Source organism: Anomaloglossus baeobatrachus, chromosome 2 (assembly GCF_048569485.1).
Source record: "Anomaloglossus baeobatrachus isolate aAnoBae1 chromosome 2, aAnoBae1.hap1, whole genome shotgun sequence".
Taxonomy (NCBI): domain Eukaryota; kingdom Metazoa; phylum Chordata; class Amphibia; order Anura; family Aromobatidae; genus Anomaloglossus; species Anomaloglossus baeobatrachus.
In genome coordinates this window covers 485,325,911-485,346,971 of record NC_134354.1, presented here as the reverse complement: position 1 = coordinate 485,346,971, position 21,061 = coordinate 485,325,911, and the positions used below count along the sequence as shown (strand labels likewise).

General features: G+C 43.0%; 1 protein-coding gene across 3 annotated transcripts in view; it reads left to right on the top strand.

The window, feature by feature from the left end:
- The window catches only part of SLC5A7 (solute carrier family 5 member 7), a 67,166-nt gene extending 46,569 nt beyond the window's left edge, over positions 1 to 20,597 (top strand). For all 3 annotated transcript variants that reach the window (XM_075336451.1, XM_075336452.1, XM_075336453.1), the window contains 3 exons: positions 8,151 to 8,304; positions 8,915 to 9,132; positions 10,820 to 20,597. In XM_075336451.1, the coding sequence (XP_075192566.1) occupies positions 8,151 to 8,304; positions 8,915 to 9,132; positions 10,820 to 11,449 (1,002 nt within the window). In that variant the 3' untranslated portion in view covers positions 11,450 to 20,597. The remainder of the gene's footprint in view (positions 1 to 8,150; positions 8,305 to 8,914; positions 9,133 to 10,819) is intronic.
- Positions 20,598 to 21,061: the final 464 nt, after the last annotated feature.

Here is a 21,061-nt window from a genome sequence, read left to right as displayed (position 1 = left end):
AAGGGGATAGAATATTCAGGTTTCCTACAGAAGGCCCCTACCTGTCCACGGACGTTGGCAGCCTAAGTTACACAAGTGGTGCCCCCATTCAACTCTTGCACCATTTGTGGGGTATCATCCTCCAATAGAGTTGGAGAATACAGCCAGGATATATGCTACTTGTGGGGATATCATCTTCCAGCATACAATCTATTTCTTGAAGAGCATCATCACTTTATCTAGAGCTGGAGCATAGATCTGGGGCACACGTAAACAGTGGGGGTAATAACCTTTGGGCACACTGACCTATGTCACTAGATAGACAAAATGTCTAGAGTTTATTATTGCACTGGTGGTACAGTATGCTTTTATGGAAATTCTGTTTTTGAGTTACATATACACTGGAGATCAAAATTAGAGAACAACACACAATTTCCTAAAATGTTGAGGTCATTGTGTAGTCCTATGTGATTATATCCTAACATGAGTAAACTAGCACTATTTTAATCTTATTTCATATATTATTATTTTTGAAATCACACAATAAAAATGTAAATGAGATAAATGAAAAAAAAAACACTGACTAAAATTAGAAAACACTTTCAGATACCTGCAAGTTACTGGTTTTTATCTGGCACATGGTGCTTATTTCCTTAATTATCAGACAAACCCTTTTTAACTGGCAGCCTAGCTTTCCAGTTTACACTGACTTTGAAAAAATGGTGTGCTGTTCCAAAGTGACTGAAACCCTACAGCAGAAGGTTGTCCAGATGAAGGGCAAAGGGGTGACCCTATCAGCCATAGCAAGATAGGTTGGTTTTTCCAAGTCTGTCATTTTGAGAATATTGCTTTTTTACAACATCATAAACTCTTTCAAATCACCCAAGAAGGCTGGTCAACCTCAAAAGACAAATGCAAGAGAGGAGCTGATAATGCAGAGGCTCTCCATGGGTAATCGTTTCAACACTGCAGCTGGAAATTTTCGCCAGTTCAGCACTGAACAGGGTAAGGATCTGTCTGTTCATACAGTGTCACAATGTTTAAGAGCATTTGGACTGAAAGCCAACTCTGCAGTGATCAAACCTCTCAGCAGAAAGAATCAGAAGAATCATTTTGTTTGGACAGAAGAGAAGTAGTCCACAGTTCAGTTTAATGATGAAAGCAAATTTAATTTATTTGGGTCTGATGGGAAACATTATGTTCGTTGACAGACTGGGGACAGACTGAACCCAAACTGTGTTAAAAAGTCAGTTAAAAGTGGTGGAGGAATTGTAATGGTTTGGGGAATGTTTTCTGCAGCAGGAGTTGGACTTGTCATACAGCTAAATGGCAGAGTAAATGCAAGTGTGTAATAGAACCTTCTTCAACAACACGTGGTTCCTTACTTGCGCTCATCACTCAATCAGCCTGCAATTTTCAAGGAGGACAATGCCCCCTGTCACAGAGCAAAATGGGTAAAGCAATTCCTTGAAACTGAAAACATTTAAACAATGAAATGGCCTGCCCAGAGTCCTGATCTAAACCCAATAGTAAACCTTTAGAAAGTCCTTGATGACAATGTTATGGTCAAGAAACCCACAACAGTCAAAGAACTGTGGAAAAGACTGGAAGAACAGTGGACCAAAATCCCACCAGAGCAGTGTGAGAGACAAGTGATGTCCTGTGGCCGCAGATGTGCTGAAGTCACTCAAAGCAAAGGCATGTACATGTCCTACTCTTTTCTTTTTTTTCTAAGGCATATCTTATAAATAATTTTTTTTTATGGCTAGATTTTTTTCTTTTGCTCTACTCAGTCTCAAACGGTCTAGCTGTATCCACAAATTGAAACACCCCTCACTTGGGAAGTTCCTATTTAATTCGAATGAGCTGATGGAGAGACCTGGTCACTTGCTCCTTCATCTGTAGTCATTTTACGAATAAATGCTTTGTGCAATCTATGAGAAAAATTGAACTAAAAAGAATATGGCAAGAATCTGTACTTTTTATATATTAGCAGGGCCGTATTTACCATTAGGCACCCGTGGTCCGGTGCCTAGGGCGGCAGATTGTGAGGGGCGGCACCTTCTGGCAGCAAAAAAAAAAAAAAAAAAAAAAAAATTTTTTTTTTTTTTTTTACATTTTTTTTTTTTGTGGCTGCCGAGCACAGGGAGCTGATTGACCCCGGAACTGCCGGCGCCTGCACTTCTGGGGTCACAGGCACACGCCAATCAGCTCCTTCCTCTGTGCTGCGTCCACTGCTGTGTGGACGTCACATGCAGAGCTCACAGCAGGATGCCGCGGATGACGCCGTGATGGAAGCTGGTGTCAGAGAAGAGGATACTCACGTGAGCCAGGAAGATGGCGGCGGGCACTGGAGCAGGTAAGTGGATTCATAAGGAGCGTGGGAGTGTCTCTAATGCAGACCGGAGATCTGCGCATGCGGGGGGGGGGATGCGGCAAAGGCTGATACTGGAGGGAGGCAGAGGCTGAGACTGGGGGGAGGCTGGAGGGAGGCAGAGGCTGAGACTGGGGGGAGGCTGGAGGGAGGCAGAGGCTGAGACTGGGGGGAGGCTGGAGGGAGGCAGAGGCTGAGACTGGGGGGAGGCTGGAGGGAGGCAGAGGCTGAGACTGGGGTGAGGCTGGAGGGAGGCAGAGGCTGAGACTGGAGAGAGGCAGAGGCTGAGACTGGGGGAAGGCTGGAGGGAGGCAGAGGCTGAGACTGGGGGGAGGCTGGAGGGAGGCAGAGGCTGAGACTGGGGGGAGGCTGGAGGGAGGCAGAGGCTGAGACTGGGGGGAGACTGGAGAGAGGCAGAGGCTGAGACTGGGGGGAGGCTGGAGGGAGGCAGAGGCTGAGACTGGAGAGAGGCAGAGGCTGAGACTGGGGGGAGGCTGGAGGGAGGCAGAGGCTGAGACTGGGGGGAGGCTGGAGGGAGGCAGAGGCTGAGACTGGGGGGAGGCTGGAGGGAGGCAGAGGCTGAGACTGGAGGGAGGCAGAGGCTGAGACTGGGGGGAGGCTGGAGGGAGGCAGAGGCTGAGACTGGAGGGAGGCAGAGGCTGAGACTGGGGGGAGGCTGGAGGGAGGCAGAGGCTGAGACTGGAGAGAGGCAGAGGCTGAGACTGGGGGGAGGCTGGAGGGAGGCAGAGGCTGAGACTGGAGGGAGGCAGAGGCTGAGACTGTGGGGAGGCTGGAGGGAGGCAGAGGCTGAGACTGGGGGAGGCTGGAGGAAGCCAGAGGCAGAGACTGGGGGAAGGCTGGAGGAAGCCAGAGGCAGAGACTGGGGGAAGGCTGGAGGGAGGCAGAGGCAGAGACTGGGGGGAGGCTGGAGGGAGGCAGAGGCAGAGACTGGGGGGAGGCTGGAGGGAGGCAGAGGCAGAGACTGGGGGGAGGCTGGAGGGAGGCAGAGGCTGAGACTGGGGGGAGGCTGGAGAGAGGCAGAGGCTGAGACTGGGGGGAGGCTGGAGGGAGGCAGAGGCAGAGACTGGGGGAAGGCTGGTGGGAGGCAGAGGCAGAGACTGGGGGAAGGCTGGTGGGAGGCAGAGGCAGAGACTGGGGGGAGGCTGGAGGGAGGCAGAGGCAGAGACTGGGGGGAGGCTGGAGGGAGGCAGAGGCAGAGACTGGGGGGAGGCTGGAGGGAGGCAGAGGCAGAGACTGGGGGGAGGCTGGAGGGAGGCAGAGGCAGAGACTGGGGGGAGGCTGGAGGGAGGCAGAGGCAGAGACTGGGGGGAGGCTGGAGGGAGGCAGAGGCAGAGACTGGGGGGAGGATGGAGGGAGGCAGAGGCAGAGACTGGAGGGAGGCAGAGACTGGGGGGAGGCTGGAGGGAGGCAGAGGCTGAGACTGGAGAGAGGCAGAGGCTGAGACTGGGGGGAGGCTGGAGGGAGGCAGAGGCTGAGACTGTGGGGAGGCTGGAGGGAGGCAGAGGCTGAGACTGGGGGAGGCTGGAGGGAGGCAGAGGCAGAGACTGGGGGGAGGCTGGAGGGAGGCAGAGGCAGAGACTGGGGGGAGGCTGGAGGGAAGCTGAGACTGGGGTGAGGCTGGAGGGAGGCTGAGACTGGAGGGAGGCTGGAGGGAGGCTGAGACTGGGGGGAGGCTGGAGGGATGCTGAGACTCAGGGGAGGCTGGAGGGAGGCAGAAAATGAGACTGGAGGGAGGCTGAGACTGGGGGGAGGCTGGAGGGAGACTGAGGCCGAGACTGGGGGGGAGGCTGTAGGGAGGCTGAGGCTGAGACTGGAGGGAGGCTGAGGCTGAGACTTGAGGAAGGCTGAGGCTGAGACTGGAGGGAGGCTGGAGGGAGGCTGAGGCTGGGGGGAGGCAAAGGCTGAGACTGGGGTAGAGAGGCTGATGCTGAGGGAAGATAGAGGCTGATGCTGGGGGAGAGAGGCTGATGCTGGGGGAGTGGGAGAGAGGGGCTAATGCTAGAGACAGAGGACAAGGGATGAGGGATAGTGCAATGACAAAATCGATTGGGTCCCCCAGGACACAGAATAAGAGGGGGCAGCATTGGGAGCTCATTGTGAAGAAGGGGCAGCATGTGTGGGATCAGTATGGAGTGGAGCAATGTAGGGGAGTCAATATCAAGAGTGGGGTAGTGTGTGTGTGGGGGGGTCTCAGCATAAGCGTTAGTGTGGTGGTCTTAGCATGAGTGGGGCAACATGAAGGTCTCATTATGGAAAAGAGGAAGGCAGCATTAGGAGCTCATGGAGAGGGACAGCATGCATGGGACATTGTGAGAAGGGGGCAGCATGCATGGGACACTGAGGAGGGGGCAGCATGCATGGGACACTGTGAGGAGGGGGCAGCATGCATGGGACACTGTGAGGAGGGGGCAGCATGCATGGGACACTGTGAGGAGGGGGCAGCATGCATGGGACATTGTGAGGAGGGAGCAGCATGCATGGGACATTGTGAGGAGGGAGCAGCATGCATGGGACATTGTGAGGAGGGAGCAGCATGCATGGGACATTGTGAGGAGGGAGCAGCATGCATGGGACATTGTGAGGCGGGAACAGCATGCATGAGACATTGTGAGGAGGGAGCAGCATGCATGAGACATTGTGAGGAGGGAGCATCAAGCATGAGACATTGTGAGGAGGGAGCAGCATGCATGGGACATTGTGAGGAGGGAGCAGCATGCATGGGACATTGTGAGGAGGGGGCAGCATGCATGGGACATTGTGAGGAGGGAGCATCAAGCATGAGACATTGTGAGGAGGGAGCAGCATGCATGGGACATTGTGAGGAGGGAGCAGCATGCATGGGACATTGTGAGGCGGGAGCAACATGCATGGGACATTGTAAGGAGGGAGCAGCATACATGAGACATTGTGAGGAGGGAGCAGCATGCATGGGACATTGTGAGGAGGGGGCAGCATGCATGGGACATTGTGAGGAGGGGGCAGCATGCATGGGACATTGTGAGGAGGGGGCAGCATGCATGGGACATTGTGAGGAGGGAGCAGCATGCATGGGACATTGTGAAGAGGGGGCAGCATGCATGGGACATTGTGAGGAGAGAGCAGCATGCATAGGACATTGTGAGGAGGGGGCAGCATGCAAGGGACATTGTGAGGAGGGGGCAGCATGCATGGGACATTGTGAGGTGGGAGCAGCATGCATGAGACATTGTGAGGAGGGAGCAGCATGTATGGGACATTGTGAGGAGGGAGCAGCATGCATGGGACATTGTGAGGAGGGGGCAGCATGCATGGGACATTGTGAGGAGGGAGCAGCATGCATGGGACATTGTAAGGAGGGAGCAGCATACATGAGACATTGTGAGGAGGGAGCAGCATGCATGGGACATTGTGAGGAGGGGGCAGCATGCATGGGACATTGTGAGGAGGGGGCAGCATGCATGGGACATTGTGAGGAGGGGGCAGCATGCATGGGACATTGTGAGGAGGGAGCAGCATGCATGGGACATTGTGAAGAGGGGGCAGCATGCATGGGACATTGTGAGGAGAGAGCAGCATGCATAGGACATTGTGAGGAGGGGGCAGCATGCAAGGGACATTGTGAGGAGGGGGCAGCATGCATGGGACATTGTGAGGTGGGAGCAGCATGCATGAGACATTGTGAGGAGGGAGCAGCATGCATGGGACATTGTGACGAGGGAGCAGCATGCATGGGACATTGTGAGGAGGGGGCAGCATGCATGGGACATTGTGAGGAGGGAGCAGCATGCATGGGACATTGTGAGGAGGGGGCAGCATGCATGGGACATTGTGAAGAGGGGGCAGCATGCATGGAACATTGTGAGGAGGGAGCAGCATGCATGGGACATTGTGAGGAGGGGGCAGCATGCATGGGACATTGTGAGGAGGGGGCAGCATGCATGGGACATTGTGAGGAGGTGGCAGCATGCATGGGACATTGTGAGGAGGGGGCAGCATGCATGGGACATTATGAGGAGAGGGCAGCATGCATGGGACATTGTCCTCACATCATGCTGCTCCCTCCTCACAATGTACAGATCATATTTCATAATCGAGGAAGGTGTGGTGGATATACAGTAGTTTATAAGGGAGGGCAGAGTGGTGTTTTAGTTTATTAGGGGCAGTGTCACAGTCACAGTATATAAGTGGGGACGGTGTGGTGGGAATATTTTATACTCATGCTATGTTTTGATGTGCCTGTGGTGATTCCCATTGGGGGGGGGGTTAGTTTCTTATTGATACTTTTTAAAGTGTTTTACAGAGTAGATCTGCCTTAAACAGATGTCGTGTGCGAAAACTCAGTTTTACGTTGTCACTAAGGGGCGCGACCACTTAAAGTGCCTAGGGCAGCACGAAGGCAAAATACAGCCCTGTATATTAGTCATTGAAAATCATGTCCCCAAACAAATTTGCTAAAATAAAGAGAAAGTGGTCAACCTGTTTAAGTCTTCATCCTTGTATTTGAAGCTAAGTAATCCAAAGAAAAATCTCCACACATTAGAAAGCTATATTAGAAATCGAATTAGCAATAATGATGGATACTAGATCGGGCATCAGGATGCTCAGAGACTCTTGGCGCTCAGCTGACTATCACAGGTGCTCGGATGTTTCATACATGAAACAACAACCACAAATCACAGGCTTGCTTCACTGCATGATGTGAGCAGGCACCTCAGTGAGAGCCATTTGCAGTCTCTGAATGGCTCTCACGGGGGTTTAAACAACGTTTTTGGATGTAATGTGTCCAAAAAAAAAATAACGCCTCACTTCTTCCAGAAATGTTCTGTATATGGCTGGCTGTATGTGGGTGGAGAGCTGAACTGCCCAATCATTGACTTTCATTGAACTCTTTACTCGATGGGAGGTCTTCCAGAGCGTCTGATCTGCTCAGTACGAGTAATGAGCACCCGAGCATTTTAGAGCTCACACACCACTAATCAGTAATTCTTGATTAAGGTTAATTCGAGAAGCACCCCTATCAAAGTTTTTATACTCTCAATATATTGCATTGCATCATATTATATAGCACTGTTTACTTACAATTGATAATTTTGCCCTTCTACCAGTTAATTATTCTGTTTTCCATTAGGTTGATGACATCACTTGATTAAAAACAGACTAGCTGAATCCTTATAAGCTCTATGTACAAACAGGAACTTTCTTTTCCATATACAAGTCAACATTAAAACTACAAATTTAGGTCTCTGAAAATAATTTGTAGTTCTAATGATGACTCATGTATGGAAAAGTCTGTTTTTAATCACATGATGTCATAGACTTAATAGAAAATAGAAGAACTAACTAGGTCAAGGAAAAATGAGCAATTGAAAGTACACAATATATAATATGATGATTGCAATATGTTAAGAAGATACAAATATTGATAGGATTACTTCTTTATATTGGATTCATTAGACTCATTAAAATTACTGGATATTATTATAAAACTAAAAGTCCACTTTAGTCATTTGCTGCTCTGAATTGTTGTAGACAATACCACTAAATCTTTCTACATCCTCAACCACATATTAGGCCATATTAGCAAGAATATTGTCAACAATCTACCAATATACGTAAAATGGAGAAAGTTGGAGTACATATAAAAAGTTCATATAAAGGAAGTACCTTGTAGAGACCAATTAAATTCTATCGGTTGTAACTTCCTGATATCTAGCATTGCTATATGGATTAAATATTGAGAATATATGTCACATGATATCACTGCTGCTTTTTAAGCTTCAACCTATTAATTTTGCAGATTCTTGGAGGGATTCCCTGGCAAGCATATTTCCAAAGGGTCTTATCGGCATCCTCAGCAACCTATGCCCAAGTTCTCTCCATTTTAGCAGCCTTTGGCTGTTTAGTGATGGCTATTCCCTCAATTCTCATTGGTGCTATAGGAGCTTCCACAGGTATGTGCGTAAGGTCTCATTATTTTCTTTTTTCACATTGAGAACTTAATGATCTGGTACATCTGGTGCCCGATTCATAAAACCCTGTTCATTAAACAGGAGACTGAGCTAGGTGGAGTATAATTTTGTGTGTGCCTCAACACAAATACTACTCTAGTCCCTGTAAGGTTTGTGGTGTAGTTTACACCACTTCTCATTATGAATTTGACAAGTGGCAGTCGCCATGCCCCTGTCCCACCCCAAATCTGCACACTATATCAGATCTGGACGAAAATGACATGAAAATGCCAAAATTATTTCACTTTTCAAAGCTTTTTATGCCAGAATACTGGGAAAACAGCTTTGATAAATCGGGCCCAAAGTGTATATTACTTTGTATGTGTAGAGGTTTAATTTAGAAATATACAAGTGTATCCAAGTTCTGGTGTTAGTGCTTCATTTAATTGTTTTCGCATATTCTTTATTGTATTCTTACTATTATATTTATACTGATATAGCAGATCATAACTTTGCCAAGTGTTTGACTTATCTCATATTAATCTTTGTAAGACATTAATTTGTGTGACCCGCTATTAATAACAATAAGCTTGTGTTTCCACATTACTTTTAGAGTGGAATCAAACCGAGTATGGTTTGCCTGATCCACAGAGTAGAAATGAAACAGATATGATCCTGCCCATTGTTCTTCAGTATCTCTGCCCTCCTTACATTTCTTTCTTCGGACTTGGTGCCGTATCCGCTGCTGTGATGTCATCCGCCGACTCTTCAATCTTGTCCGCCAGCTCTATGTTTGCCAGAAATATCTATCAGCTTTCATTTAGACAAAATGTAAGTTACTCCTGAGAATTTTCTTTTTGTAGATATATATGAGATTTACTATAATTAAAAAGCTATAATATGGTTAGTGTAAAACTTTAATTAAAGGAAATGGGTCACATTAATAAAGGTTGAATTTCAATTACTTTTTCTATTCCAATTTTGCAAGCTCATACCACAGACACAGTGTTTAATCATTATTTACATGTTTTTATATTACTGAGAGCAACAGACGAATAGAAAGGGAGCCGTAATTAATTGCTGGTGCTTTGAATGTCAGATATATTCCCTCTGTAACAAGACAAGGCGTAAAGTATCCTAGAAATAAAATAGTGTGTAACTTAAGAGGTCATTTGGTTAGAAAACTAATTTTCATCTTCTGTATTATGGTTTTCTGAGTTAATACATATCAGGTCTGTGCAATACATCTTTCAGACTTGAGTAGATAGCTGCTGTCAAATTCACCAAATCGGCTGGATTTTCCTGGGAAAGTCGATTCTCAGCTAAATTATTCTCTATAAATTGAATGTCCCTTATTATGATGGACTGGGTCGTGAAGAGGCCCCAGAGCATAGTAATCGTAAGATGTAGAAAAACTAAAAATTAAGTAACAGATACTTGGCACACTGTTCACATTTGCTTGCCCATACGGCCCAAGGCGCCGCTTCTTACCTACCATGTGTTGAAACCTCAGGCATCTTCATTAGAGGCCAGGACGTCTAGCCATAATTAGGCCCAGGATGTCCCTGTATTTGTCACAACAGAGGTCCCAGTCTGGATTGCCTGTCGTAATGTCTCGATCTAGAGTTAGGAGGCCATGTGTTTCAGTGCGCTGTGGCAGTGAGAAGAGGCGTTGAGGGCCATACCTGCCAGGTCCTTCAGAAAATTACAAATGACTACATAAAGGCCCCAGCATCCAAGAATTAGCTGGGTATTTTAGGGTTCTTCAAAAATATATTTTCCATTAGCTGTTTCCACCAATGTAGAATTGAAAATAAAAAATGTAGATTAATTAAAGCGCACCAATGACCAGGATTTTCCTGTATAAACTAAAGCCAGTGCTATACTGGCACTATTATGCTGATTCCAAATATACCTTTAATTGTTAGCTAGGATGTATAGTTTTTTTAAACACAAGCAAGTAAAGTTTGTAAACTGAACAGCTTTTTGATTGGCAGCAGCTGTGGAGCAGGTAATAACTGGGTGGGTTTTGATAGTGATTCCCGCCCCCTGCCTGTTGTTCCTCCCCCTATCTTGTATTCATGCAAATTCTATTCTAGAAGTATTTTACTAATGGTTGTGGCTAAATTAGAGTGGCTAGAAGGACCTTGCTGATGTCATACCCATGTGAACGGAAGGAGCAGGGCTTCAGCCAATATACTGTAGCTGATACCAGGAAGCAACATTATTTTTCTGTTGGTTGAGCTCCTTCTGGTCACATGGGTATGACGTCAACAAGGTCCTTCTAGCCACTTTGATTTAGCCACAACCATTAGTAAAATGCTTCTATAATAGAATTTTCATAAATAAAAGATAAGGGGAGAAACAACAGGCAGGGGGCAGGAATCACAACCAAAACCCACTCCAGCTATTAGGTAGATAGATAGATAGATAGATAAATTGTAAATGTTGAAAATACTGTCTTCTGTACAAGAATGAAATTATTTTTTTTTTAATTGAAATACCATTTACTTCCTAGGCATCAGAGAGGGAGATTTCATTGGTTATGAAGATCACTGTCTTTATATTTGGAGCTGGTGCAACAGCCATGGCATTACTGGCAAAGTCAGTGTACGGACTTTGGTATCTCAGTTCTGACTTGGTCTACATTGTCATTTTTCCTCAGCTGCTCTGTGTCTTGTTTATCAAAGGAACCAACACTTATGGCTCTATTGTAGGGTATGTCCTTGGGCTTTTTCTACGGATAAGTGGAGGCGAGCCATATCTACATCTTCAGGCTCTTATATGTTATGGTGACTGCTACGTAGACAAGAATGATATATATTTACAAAGATTCCCATTTAAAACACTCTCTATGCTGGTTTCATTTCTAACCAATATAGGGGTCTCTTACTTAGTCAAGTATCTATTTGAAAAGGGAACATGGTCACCAAAGTTTGATTTCCTAAATGCTGTGGTGGCTAAGCACAGTGAAGAGAACATGGACAAGACAACTCTTGTGAAGAATGACAATATCAATTTGTCGGAGTTAGCTCCAGTAAAGCCAAGACATAGCATAACATTGGGGAACACATTTGTAAATAAGGAGGCCATCAGTGACTTGGACTCAAGCCCAGAGTCTCCAGAACTTGAAAACAAGGACCTCTGATCTAGCCATAATAAGAATGCTGCTTCAACAGTAATAGCAATGAAAACTCTATAAACTGAAATACAGATGGTAAGCAGTGTTTTACTACAACTATATGGTTTTATATATGTATGTATGTCATTGCACAATTCAACATACACATCATATCTCCCTCCCACTAAGAAGGCACATATACTTTTAATACATATTTAATTTTATTCTACAAAATAAACTTTAATAAGATGAGGTTACATTTGCAGCCTGTCTTTGTTATATAAAAACCCAGCAATAATCCAAAAAAACACACTTAGTCTACCACAATTCAATGAAATCACTGCACCTACAATATATGTATTGTATATATCTGTAACATTTTTTACTGTAGAACCAGGTGTTTATTTGATAGAAAATGGTCGCCATATTAATATTCAGATATGAGCAATTTGCATTACATTTCATATTACATAGATTTTTATTTTAATGATATGTTTTCATATCAGTACTTATCTACTGTTTTTACAAGAAATAACTAATATAATACGTTTTGTATGCTTGCTCATTTAACTGAGCATATATACTATACAATATGTATTAAAAATGTTATATCTACAAGGAATGTGCATAGAATATGAAGAAGTATATTTACTTTGTACATCTATGGAGGATTATTACTCGTAAGGTCATACAGTATTTTCCGGATTTTAAGACGCACTTTGTTTCCCCAAAACTGGGGGTAAAATGGGTGTGTGTCTTACAATCCGGATATGGCTTACCGGGGGGGGCGGTAGTGGAGCAGGGTCATAGGAGGCAGGGTCGGCGATACTGAGGGCTAGGAGAAGCAGTGGAGAAGGTCAGGAGGGTCACAGGACAGGGTGTCTCAGCGGCGGGTGCATTGATCTGATTGTGGGCTCCATTGAATCGCCCACGGTTGACACGATGGACTTCAAGAAAATGGCTCCGGAGGCAGCGCGTGCACAGATTACCATGATGGACTTCAAGAAAATGGCAACGGAGTCCTATTTGCGCATGCACTGTCTCCATGGTCTTTTTCTTGAAGTCCATCTCATCAGCCACTGGCGATTCAACGGAGACTGCTGGCAGAACAATGGCACCCGCCGTGACACTCCCGCAGCCCGCTTGGAGATTAATAGCAGCTGCCACCGCCTCTGCTCCCCCAAGCCCACGGTATCACCGACCCTCTTGAGCTCCAACCCCTCCCTTCCTCTGAGCCCGCAGCATTGCTGACCCTGCCTCCTGTGACCTTCCTGAGCCGCTTCACCACCGTTGCTTCACCCTGGTGAGCATTAGGATTAAGACGCACTAGGATTATAAGGCAGACCCTCATTTTAACATTAAAAAAAAAAAATTCCAATTTTCCTCCTCTAAATTTGGGGTGCATCTTATAATCCGGTGCGTCTTATCAAATGAAAAATATGGTAATTTTGGTCCTTCTCTACTTGTTAATAAACAGTAATTTTCCCCAGTGACTGGACTTCCCAAACCTTTCTCATTTGCCCCAATAATTTCTTATCAAGGTTCTTTAATTTTTATGAAAACCTTGAAGTGACCCAGACTGGTCCAGTTATCTTAGCCGGTTCTTCCAGGGTACATTACTACCGCACATACATGTAAAATAAAATCTAAACAAATTGGACAATTTTAACCATTTTGACTAATCATTGTGGAAATGATGGCCTGTTAGATTGGATGCCTGTAAATAGCAGGTGAATTCAGCTGATCATTTGCCACTTTATGCAAGCCATTTTAGACTAGTTCTATAGATCAGACTCACTACTACTATACATCCTTAATATTATCTTGAAAATTATTGAACCAAATAAGGAAAACAAAGGATAAAGAATCATCCATCTCTTAGCTTCTTGTATATTAGGAGCTTTCTCACTTTTCCATTTGGATGTATCAACACTAAGAAACTAGGGGGTCAAAATATGTGAATTTTCTTAACCTTGATATTACTATCTATATGTCCTTAAACTTTCTAAAGCATGATTCCAAGATTTGTTAACTACAAAACCTAATAAAAATCATTTGAACAAGAATCATCCATCCCAATATCCAAGACCAATACCATTACCCAGTCAAAACTACATTAGCACTAGTTGCTGTTAATCTTGTTTAAAATAGTAATAATTGATTTGCTGTTTATAGAGTAACTAAACTTTTTTTTATTTAGTTATCCTCCCAAGATTGAAAAGTTATTAATTTTTGTAATTAAATTCATTAAATTATTTTGTTATTTTTCTCTCACAGACACTAAGCTGTAGTTGCTGTTTCACATGGCCAGTTCAGCCTCCTTTAAAAACTACTTTCAACTGCTGCTCAGCCAAGATCCATATTCTATTTGCGAACATATAGAGTAAGGGAATTTCCTTATATGATTATAGAAGTGTAGAGCAAAGAGGCTCAGAGAGGGGAACTGTCTTAGGCTACTTTCACATTTGCGTTGGACGGCTTCTGTTGCTATCCGCAGCCTTGAGGAATTACGGTAACCGTTGCAGGAAACTGTTGTATTCCTCATAGACTTCTATTAGCAATGAATGGTCTTCCGTTGCATCCACTGCACGACGCAGCATCGTTATTTTGAGGCTGCGTCGGGCGGAGGGAATGCAGCATGTAACTTTTTTTGAGCGGCGGAAGCCTTTATTTTTCACTGAGCATGATCATATTTTTTTTTTTTTTTTTTTTTAATCACAGAAACTTTATTTTGTTTCTCGGTGGCCGAACGTTTAGCTGAGCGCCCAGCAGCCGGCTATTGAAAGCGATCAGCTGAGCGCCTGGCCGCTGGGTGATCAGCTGATCATTCACAATAGTCTGCTGCCGGTAAAACTGTAAAGAAGAAAAAAAAATAAAAAAAAATAGATAAAAAAAAAGCTTTCCGTTGTTTTGTATGATCCGTTGCATCCGTTGTGTCATTATATGCAACGCATTAGTTGCATCCGTCACACAACGCAATGCAACGGATGCTGTTCAACGCAAGTGTGAAAGTAGCCTTAATATGATTTCTTGAAAATAGAGTACACATCTTTGTGAGCAGCAGTTGATAAGGACTTCTAAAGGAGCTTGAATTGGCCATGTGAAAGAACACTGCAGCATTGGAATTTAGTAGAGAAAGAGGGAAAATATGGGAATGAAATATAAATTACAAAAATGCATAACATTGCAATCCCTAGAGAATAATTACATTTTAAAAAGTTTATTTTTTTAAACTATAAAGGGGGAAACAACCATAAGTGATCTTTTAAAGTTCCACATAAAAATATGAGATTATACTGGATTTCCAAATTCATAAAGAGTTCAATCTCTTTTAACACTTATTAAATACTGAAACTATTGAAAATATCTTAAACAGCATATTACACCTAAGGCCATTAAAGGGATATTCCCAATTTTATATTAATGTATATTTATTAATTTCTTATTTAGTCAATAGAACTCATTTTTACATCTGTCCTATTTTGCACATATCACCGGCCTAAGTATGACCCTACAGGCTCTTTTCCCTTCAGCTGCCACTGGAACAGTCCTGTAGTTCCAGGGGCCCTGGTGATTCCTGGACAATGTAATCTCTCTCAACTGGCATCTGCTGTGTCTAAAAGGGAGCTTCTACAGTGGAGATTGTCACAGAAGAGGGCTGAGTCTCCTTCATCATAGAGCAGAGCTCATAACCAGGAAGCAGCAGTATGCCTGTGTGCTACAGAACGAGCTGTATTCACAGAAGTGAGAAAGGAGAGATAAGCTGAATGATCGACTGTATATACAGGGGACAGAAAGAAGCTATACACTGCAGTATGTGCTGTACATAAAGGGGACAGAAAGGAGAAATATACTGCAGGATGGGCTACACATAGAAGGAACATAAAGGAGAGACAATTACTGCTTGATGAGCTGTATATTGAGAGGATAGAAAGGAGAGATGTACAGCAGGAAGGATTGTATACACAGTGGCAGAAACACAGATATTTTGCAGGGTTTTATATTTACAGATGGGGCAGAAAGAAGAGATATACTGCACGATAGGTTGTATATAGAGTGGATAGAAAGAAGGATGGGTGATATACAGGGATTTTAGAGGAGAGATATACTGCAATATGTGGCTATGTATACAGGGATTGAGAATACTGGAGCTGATTTTATTGCTTGCTTGAGAGATCAGTGATGTGAAACTGCAAATGCTGCTCTATTATTGCATATTGCAGAAATGTATGCGTTAACATACCAGCATTTGCAGATGAGTGATCTGAGTGAAGCAGGCAACAGAAACAACTTTGCACTGTCATTGTAGAGTGCAGGAGAGTTGAGCTCTACCAAAATGAGCTAACAGTTATGCAAAATCAGATTGTGCTATACTGTAGATGGCAGAAGTTAAAATCGATCAGGCAGGGTACTGTACAGGAGCAGACAGTGTAAAGGGCATAATATGCATTTTACACTTATATTAGCTTGAGGATAACTTAGAGTAGTTGGCCCAGATAGGAGCGCATGGGTCTGCAGCAAGTAAGAGAGGCAAGTGCTGCTGAGAAATGTAGTTATAGTAGATAACAGTAGGAACAGTTATTAACCAGGTTGCACCCAGGAGCAGGTAAAGATAAAAAATAAATAACTGTACAAGAATGAAACTTAATATTTAGCTTAATCTGTTTGTCATCATTGATTTATTCATTACCGGTGCTTTGTAAAAAATAATGTGATTCTGGGAATAATTCTTTATCCTCATTGGCAGATTTTATTGAGTGATAAGTAACCATCAGTAATTAAATTTAGTGAGACATGCTAACTAAGTTTGGGATCTCTGAACATCCCCTTAATTTTAGAAACCAAAGGTGGGTTGGGTTAACAAACTTCGCCCATGTGCTGTTCTTTCATAGTTAGTTGTATTGCTAGCAAATTGCTGTTGGGAAAACTTACTTTTTAAATGGTTATTAAAAAATAAATTGTCACTTGACAGAATTAACATCAGCATTGTATGTTATTTTATGCAGATTTGTTAAGCTTATTAAATGTATCCCTACTATATACAATAATGCATTCGTCATCACATAAGGATGTAAAACTTTCAATAGATTGGGATGGATATAATTACTTTCCCTTTATGACAGCAATCATTGTTTCATTAAAACACAGAGCTCTATGTGTGCATTCATTTTCAGACCTCTAAGGCCCACCAATAATTCGACAAATTAAAGGACCACAGCACATAGCGCATATAATGTCATATATATATAGGACACGTAGCACATTCCTACTTCAATCTTTCCTTTCATGGTGGCTCCATTGAAGTGAATCAGACCAAATGCTGTTACTTGCACATTCAGATGGCTGGGAATCCACTTTGCAGGAAATAACAGTGAAGGGGTTCCTCCATTCTGAGGATTGTGGGAGTCCAGGAAGTCAAATCTCCAACAATCGTATGTGATAACATACTAGTGATGTATCATCACTTTATGAGATGGAAATAACCTTTTAATTATGTTATTTTTCAATATGGAAAAAAATGATAATATTAATTATATATATATAAAATAAAAATATCCATCAACAAACATGGTCATCTTTTCTTCAATCCCAAATGAACATTACCCTAAAAAAGCACATACACTATACCTAATGCAGATTTCAAGGGGTCTTTCTACAACTACAAAGGGGTACAGAGATTCTCCAACAAGTAATGAGAACAGGGGCCCAGAACTTGCATTTTAATTCAGTGCAGTCAGAGATTGGAATTATTGAAGAGCAAGCATGCTCAGCACTGCTCGATACTTGATCGAGCATTGGTGTGATCGGGTATGCTCGTTACTCAACCAACTATAGCAGGTGCTCTGGCTGGGAAGGTCCATGGATATTGACTCCTTCAAACCCTGGTGCAGCGGCAATTGTTTAATATTTTGGGGGGTTCATGTCAGCTGTGTAATGTCTGCTGGCATCAAGCCCAGTGGTTATTAATGGACAGGTATCTATCAGACGCCCCCATTACTAACCCAGTAAGTAAAAAGAAAAAAAGACATGCAGGAAAAAAATGTTTCTTTGAGTAAAGACTCCCCCACACTATCCCTCATTCAGCAATTTATTATCAAAAATGTTAGTACAAAGTTCCATTATAGTCCACGATCCATGAATGCAGCTCATGTGACTGTGAATAGCAGTAAAGCACAGCTGTTTACAGGCACGCACTGTGTAATGAGATAACTCTCATGAGAGCTGCCGGCTCAACGCTGCGTTCAGTGACACCCAGCAGCTCTGATGAGAATTGCAGTCAGTACCTGGTGCCTGTGAAGAGTCAAACTTTACTGCTGTTCACGGTTGCTGGAGCTGCACTCGTGAATTGTGGACTATGATGGAACTTCACGGGAACATTTTTGGTAATAAACTGTTGAATGAGGGATACTGTTGGAGAATCTTTATTCAAATAAACTATTTTTGTTTGTGTCTTTTTTTTCTTTTAACTTACTGGGTTAGTAATGGACCTGTCTGATAGATACCTCTACATTACCAACCCCTGGGTTTCATGCCAGCTGACATTACATACTGTAGCTGAAATCAACCCCAAAAAATATTACCTCGATGGCCACTGTACCAGGGTTTGAAAAAGCCAATATCCATGGACCTTCCCAGCCAGATATGAGAAGCTATCTGTTTTACCTTGGCTGGTTATCAAAAATGAGAGGGAAATCCAAATTCATTTTTTTATTAATTATTTATTTAGCTCCCAGCAGCGACATGGGAGTCCAGGCATCTTCCCCATGCTGTTCCATTCCATTTGAGCACTATTTCCATCCATTTCAGTGATTTTCTAGCCTTTCTGTGGGGGTGTCCAGGAAAAATGCTCGAGTTTTCTATTGACTTCCATTATACCCGTTACTCGAATTGAGCCCATCCGAACATCTCACCTGCTCGATTCGAGTAACAAGCACTCAAGAATTTTAGTGCTCACTCATCACTAATTGGAATGACTTGGTTGAATACATAAGCTTCCTTTACATATATGTTGTCTATGATACCTTGGATGTCCACCCTCAGCTGTTTTCCATAAGCTTCATAGACAGAACAAAAAAGGCCAGAAGTGCAAATATGGGGCTAAGTAATCTCTGACCACAAAGAGGAAGAACAGAGGTTCAGGATCCTCATTCTATTCAATGGAAGCCCCAGCATGATCCATCTAACAATAATTTTTGTCTATCATCGCTGTTGTATTATATAAGTGATTTGCTGTAAAATGCTGTAATTTTATAATCTTATCTACATAGTGTTCTCATTATTATTTATTAAATGTTTGCTTGTGTTTAGTGAATGTAACTATTGATCTCATGTGTCCACTTAATAAGAACCCCTATATAAATCAAAAACATTAATCACCAAATAGAAGCCACTGACCAGAAAACACATAATATACGTACATTTTAGACAATTAATATCAACTAGTGCCTTACAGTAAACATGACATCCTTACTGTGCATGTGGAAGTGATGTCTTCTCAGATACTTCACATACAATATGCAAATCTTTACATTTATTTTGTTCCTTGTCTAAACTTAGTAAGAGTATTCTGCACTGCTAACCAATCCTATTTATCGTTTGATGAATTGTATGAAATAAGGCTTATTGTAGATTAGGATATAGAACTATATATATTAAAGTTGGTGTGAATTTATTCACACAACCCATTCCACAGAACTTATAAACAAGTTAATAATATGCAAATGATGAAAAAATGGAACCAAATTTCTCAAAACATCTCAATTTATTCAGTATCCATCGTAAGGGCTACACGCAGATATACACATAGTAGCGTTAGCTCAATGGAACATCATCACAAGCGAGCATGATATCTATCCTAATCCCAGAATTATGGTATGAGGTGACACAAAGTATGTTACCCTCCCCCATCAAGTCTTCATTGCAGCTATGCACTAACAGCTCAGCATTAATTTGGTTTTGGGACCAGAGATATGACCATTTTTCATAAGTGTCCCAGGAACTGGACTTTAAACACAACCATGCCAGGTTTCATGTTACTGGTGCCTCTGTGAGCTGCTTATGTGGCTTAAACATGCTTCTATGGTCTACAGCATGTTTACTTGAGCACATCTGGAACGTCATTGGTCTTCAATTGAAAATGGAGTTTCAGCAGCGTATCTTGATGACCAAGAGCATTCAGCATGGCAGAACATTCCTGAAATAACCATTAACAACCTCATTCATAGCATGCCAAGGTGCTTAGGTGTATGTATTTCTTTAGTTATACTCGATACTGAATAAAACAGGATGTTGTGTAAATTTTGTTTCCATTTTTTTCACCTTTGCATATCATTAACAAGGCTATCAATTCTGTGATTTCAATTATTCCATGACTTTTACATATAGATGTTACAATTTTAATGTTGAAGAATGTATAAATATACAGCGTAATCCAGCAAAACAGGACTGAACCTCAAAGGAGGTGGCCAAACATTAAGTTTGGGGAAAGTTTTGCTTCTTTCCTCTGCTGAAATTCTTTCCCTTTAAAAAAACTAAAAAATAAGGGACTACAAAAATATTACATTTGTGAATGAGACATTTTTTAATATTTGTAAGGCAAAGAATGCTGAATTAGCAAACTCATTGGCAGCTGATTTTTTTATTTTATTTTTTTCACAAAAAATATTTTGGTATTTTCTTGCAAAGTTATACATGTAAAGTTTGTTTTTCAAACAGAAAACTGGGAGATCTCCAATACAGTGGAAACTTGGTTTACGAGAACAATCCGTTCTGGGAGAGTGCTTGTAAACCAAGTTACTCGTCTAGCAAAGCAATATTTCCCATAGGAAATAATGCAAGCTCAGACAATTTGTTCCACAACTTGTTCAATGTCCCATCCTGGTCCCCTATTGTGCCATTCCACACACGCACAAACACACACAAACACACACACACACACACACACATATAGACACATATTATGCTCACCTTACCTTCCGGTCCCTCGCCGCCCTCCTGGTTCTTGTAGTCCGCCGGTACAGGATGTGTATCAGGTAACCATCGCCACCGATGTCGGAGCTTCCGCTGCCAGTGCTCTGACATCAAAGGCATGAGCCACTTGCCTCTGATTGGTCAGTGAGCTGCCTTTGAGAAGCATCTGACAGCGGACGTTCCTCCATCGTCGCGATAGTTACCGGATACGCATACTGTACCTGCGGACTACAAGAACCAGGAGGCCGGCGATGGAATGGAAGGTAAGGTGAGCATAATATGTGTGTGTGCATGTGTTTTTGTGTGTGTTTGTGCGTGTGTGTGCATGTGTGTGTGGACTGCTAGAGCGGGTCAGAGCGCGGTGAAAGTACGGAACTGGAAGTGTGTGCGGTGAGTATTTGCTCGTAAAGCAAAGTTTGCTCGTACACTGAATTACAAATTTACAGCAAGCTTTGCTCATATAGCGAAATACTCGCACACCAAGTTACTCATAAACCAAAGTTCCACTGTATACCAAATTTGCTAAATATTCTGAAAAATAATTAAAAAACAACCTTTAGACTTAAAGCTACAAAGCTTTTTGTCACACATTTTTTATGTGTATGAGTAAGAGGACCTGTTACCTCTCTATGTCTCTTTTACTAAATAATTGTATTCTCCATAATGTAA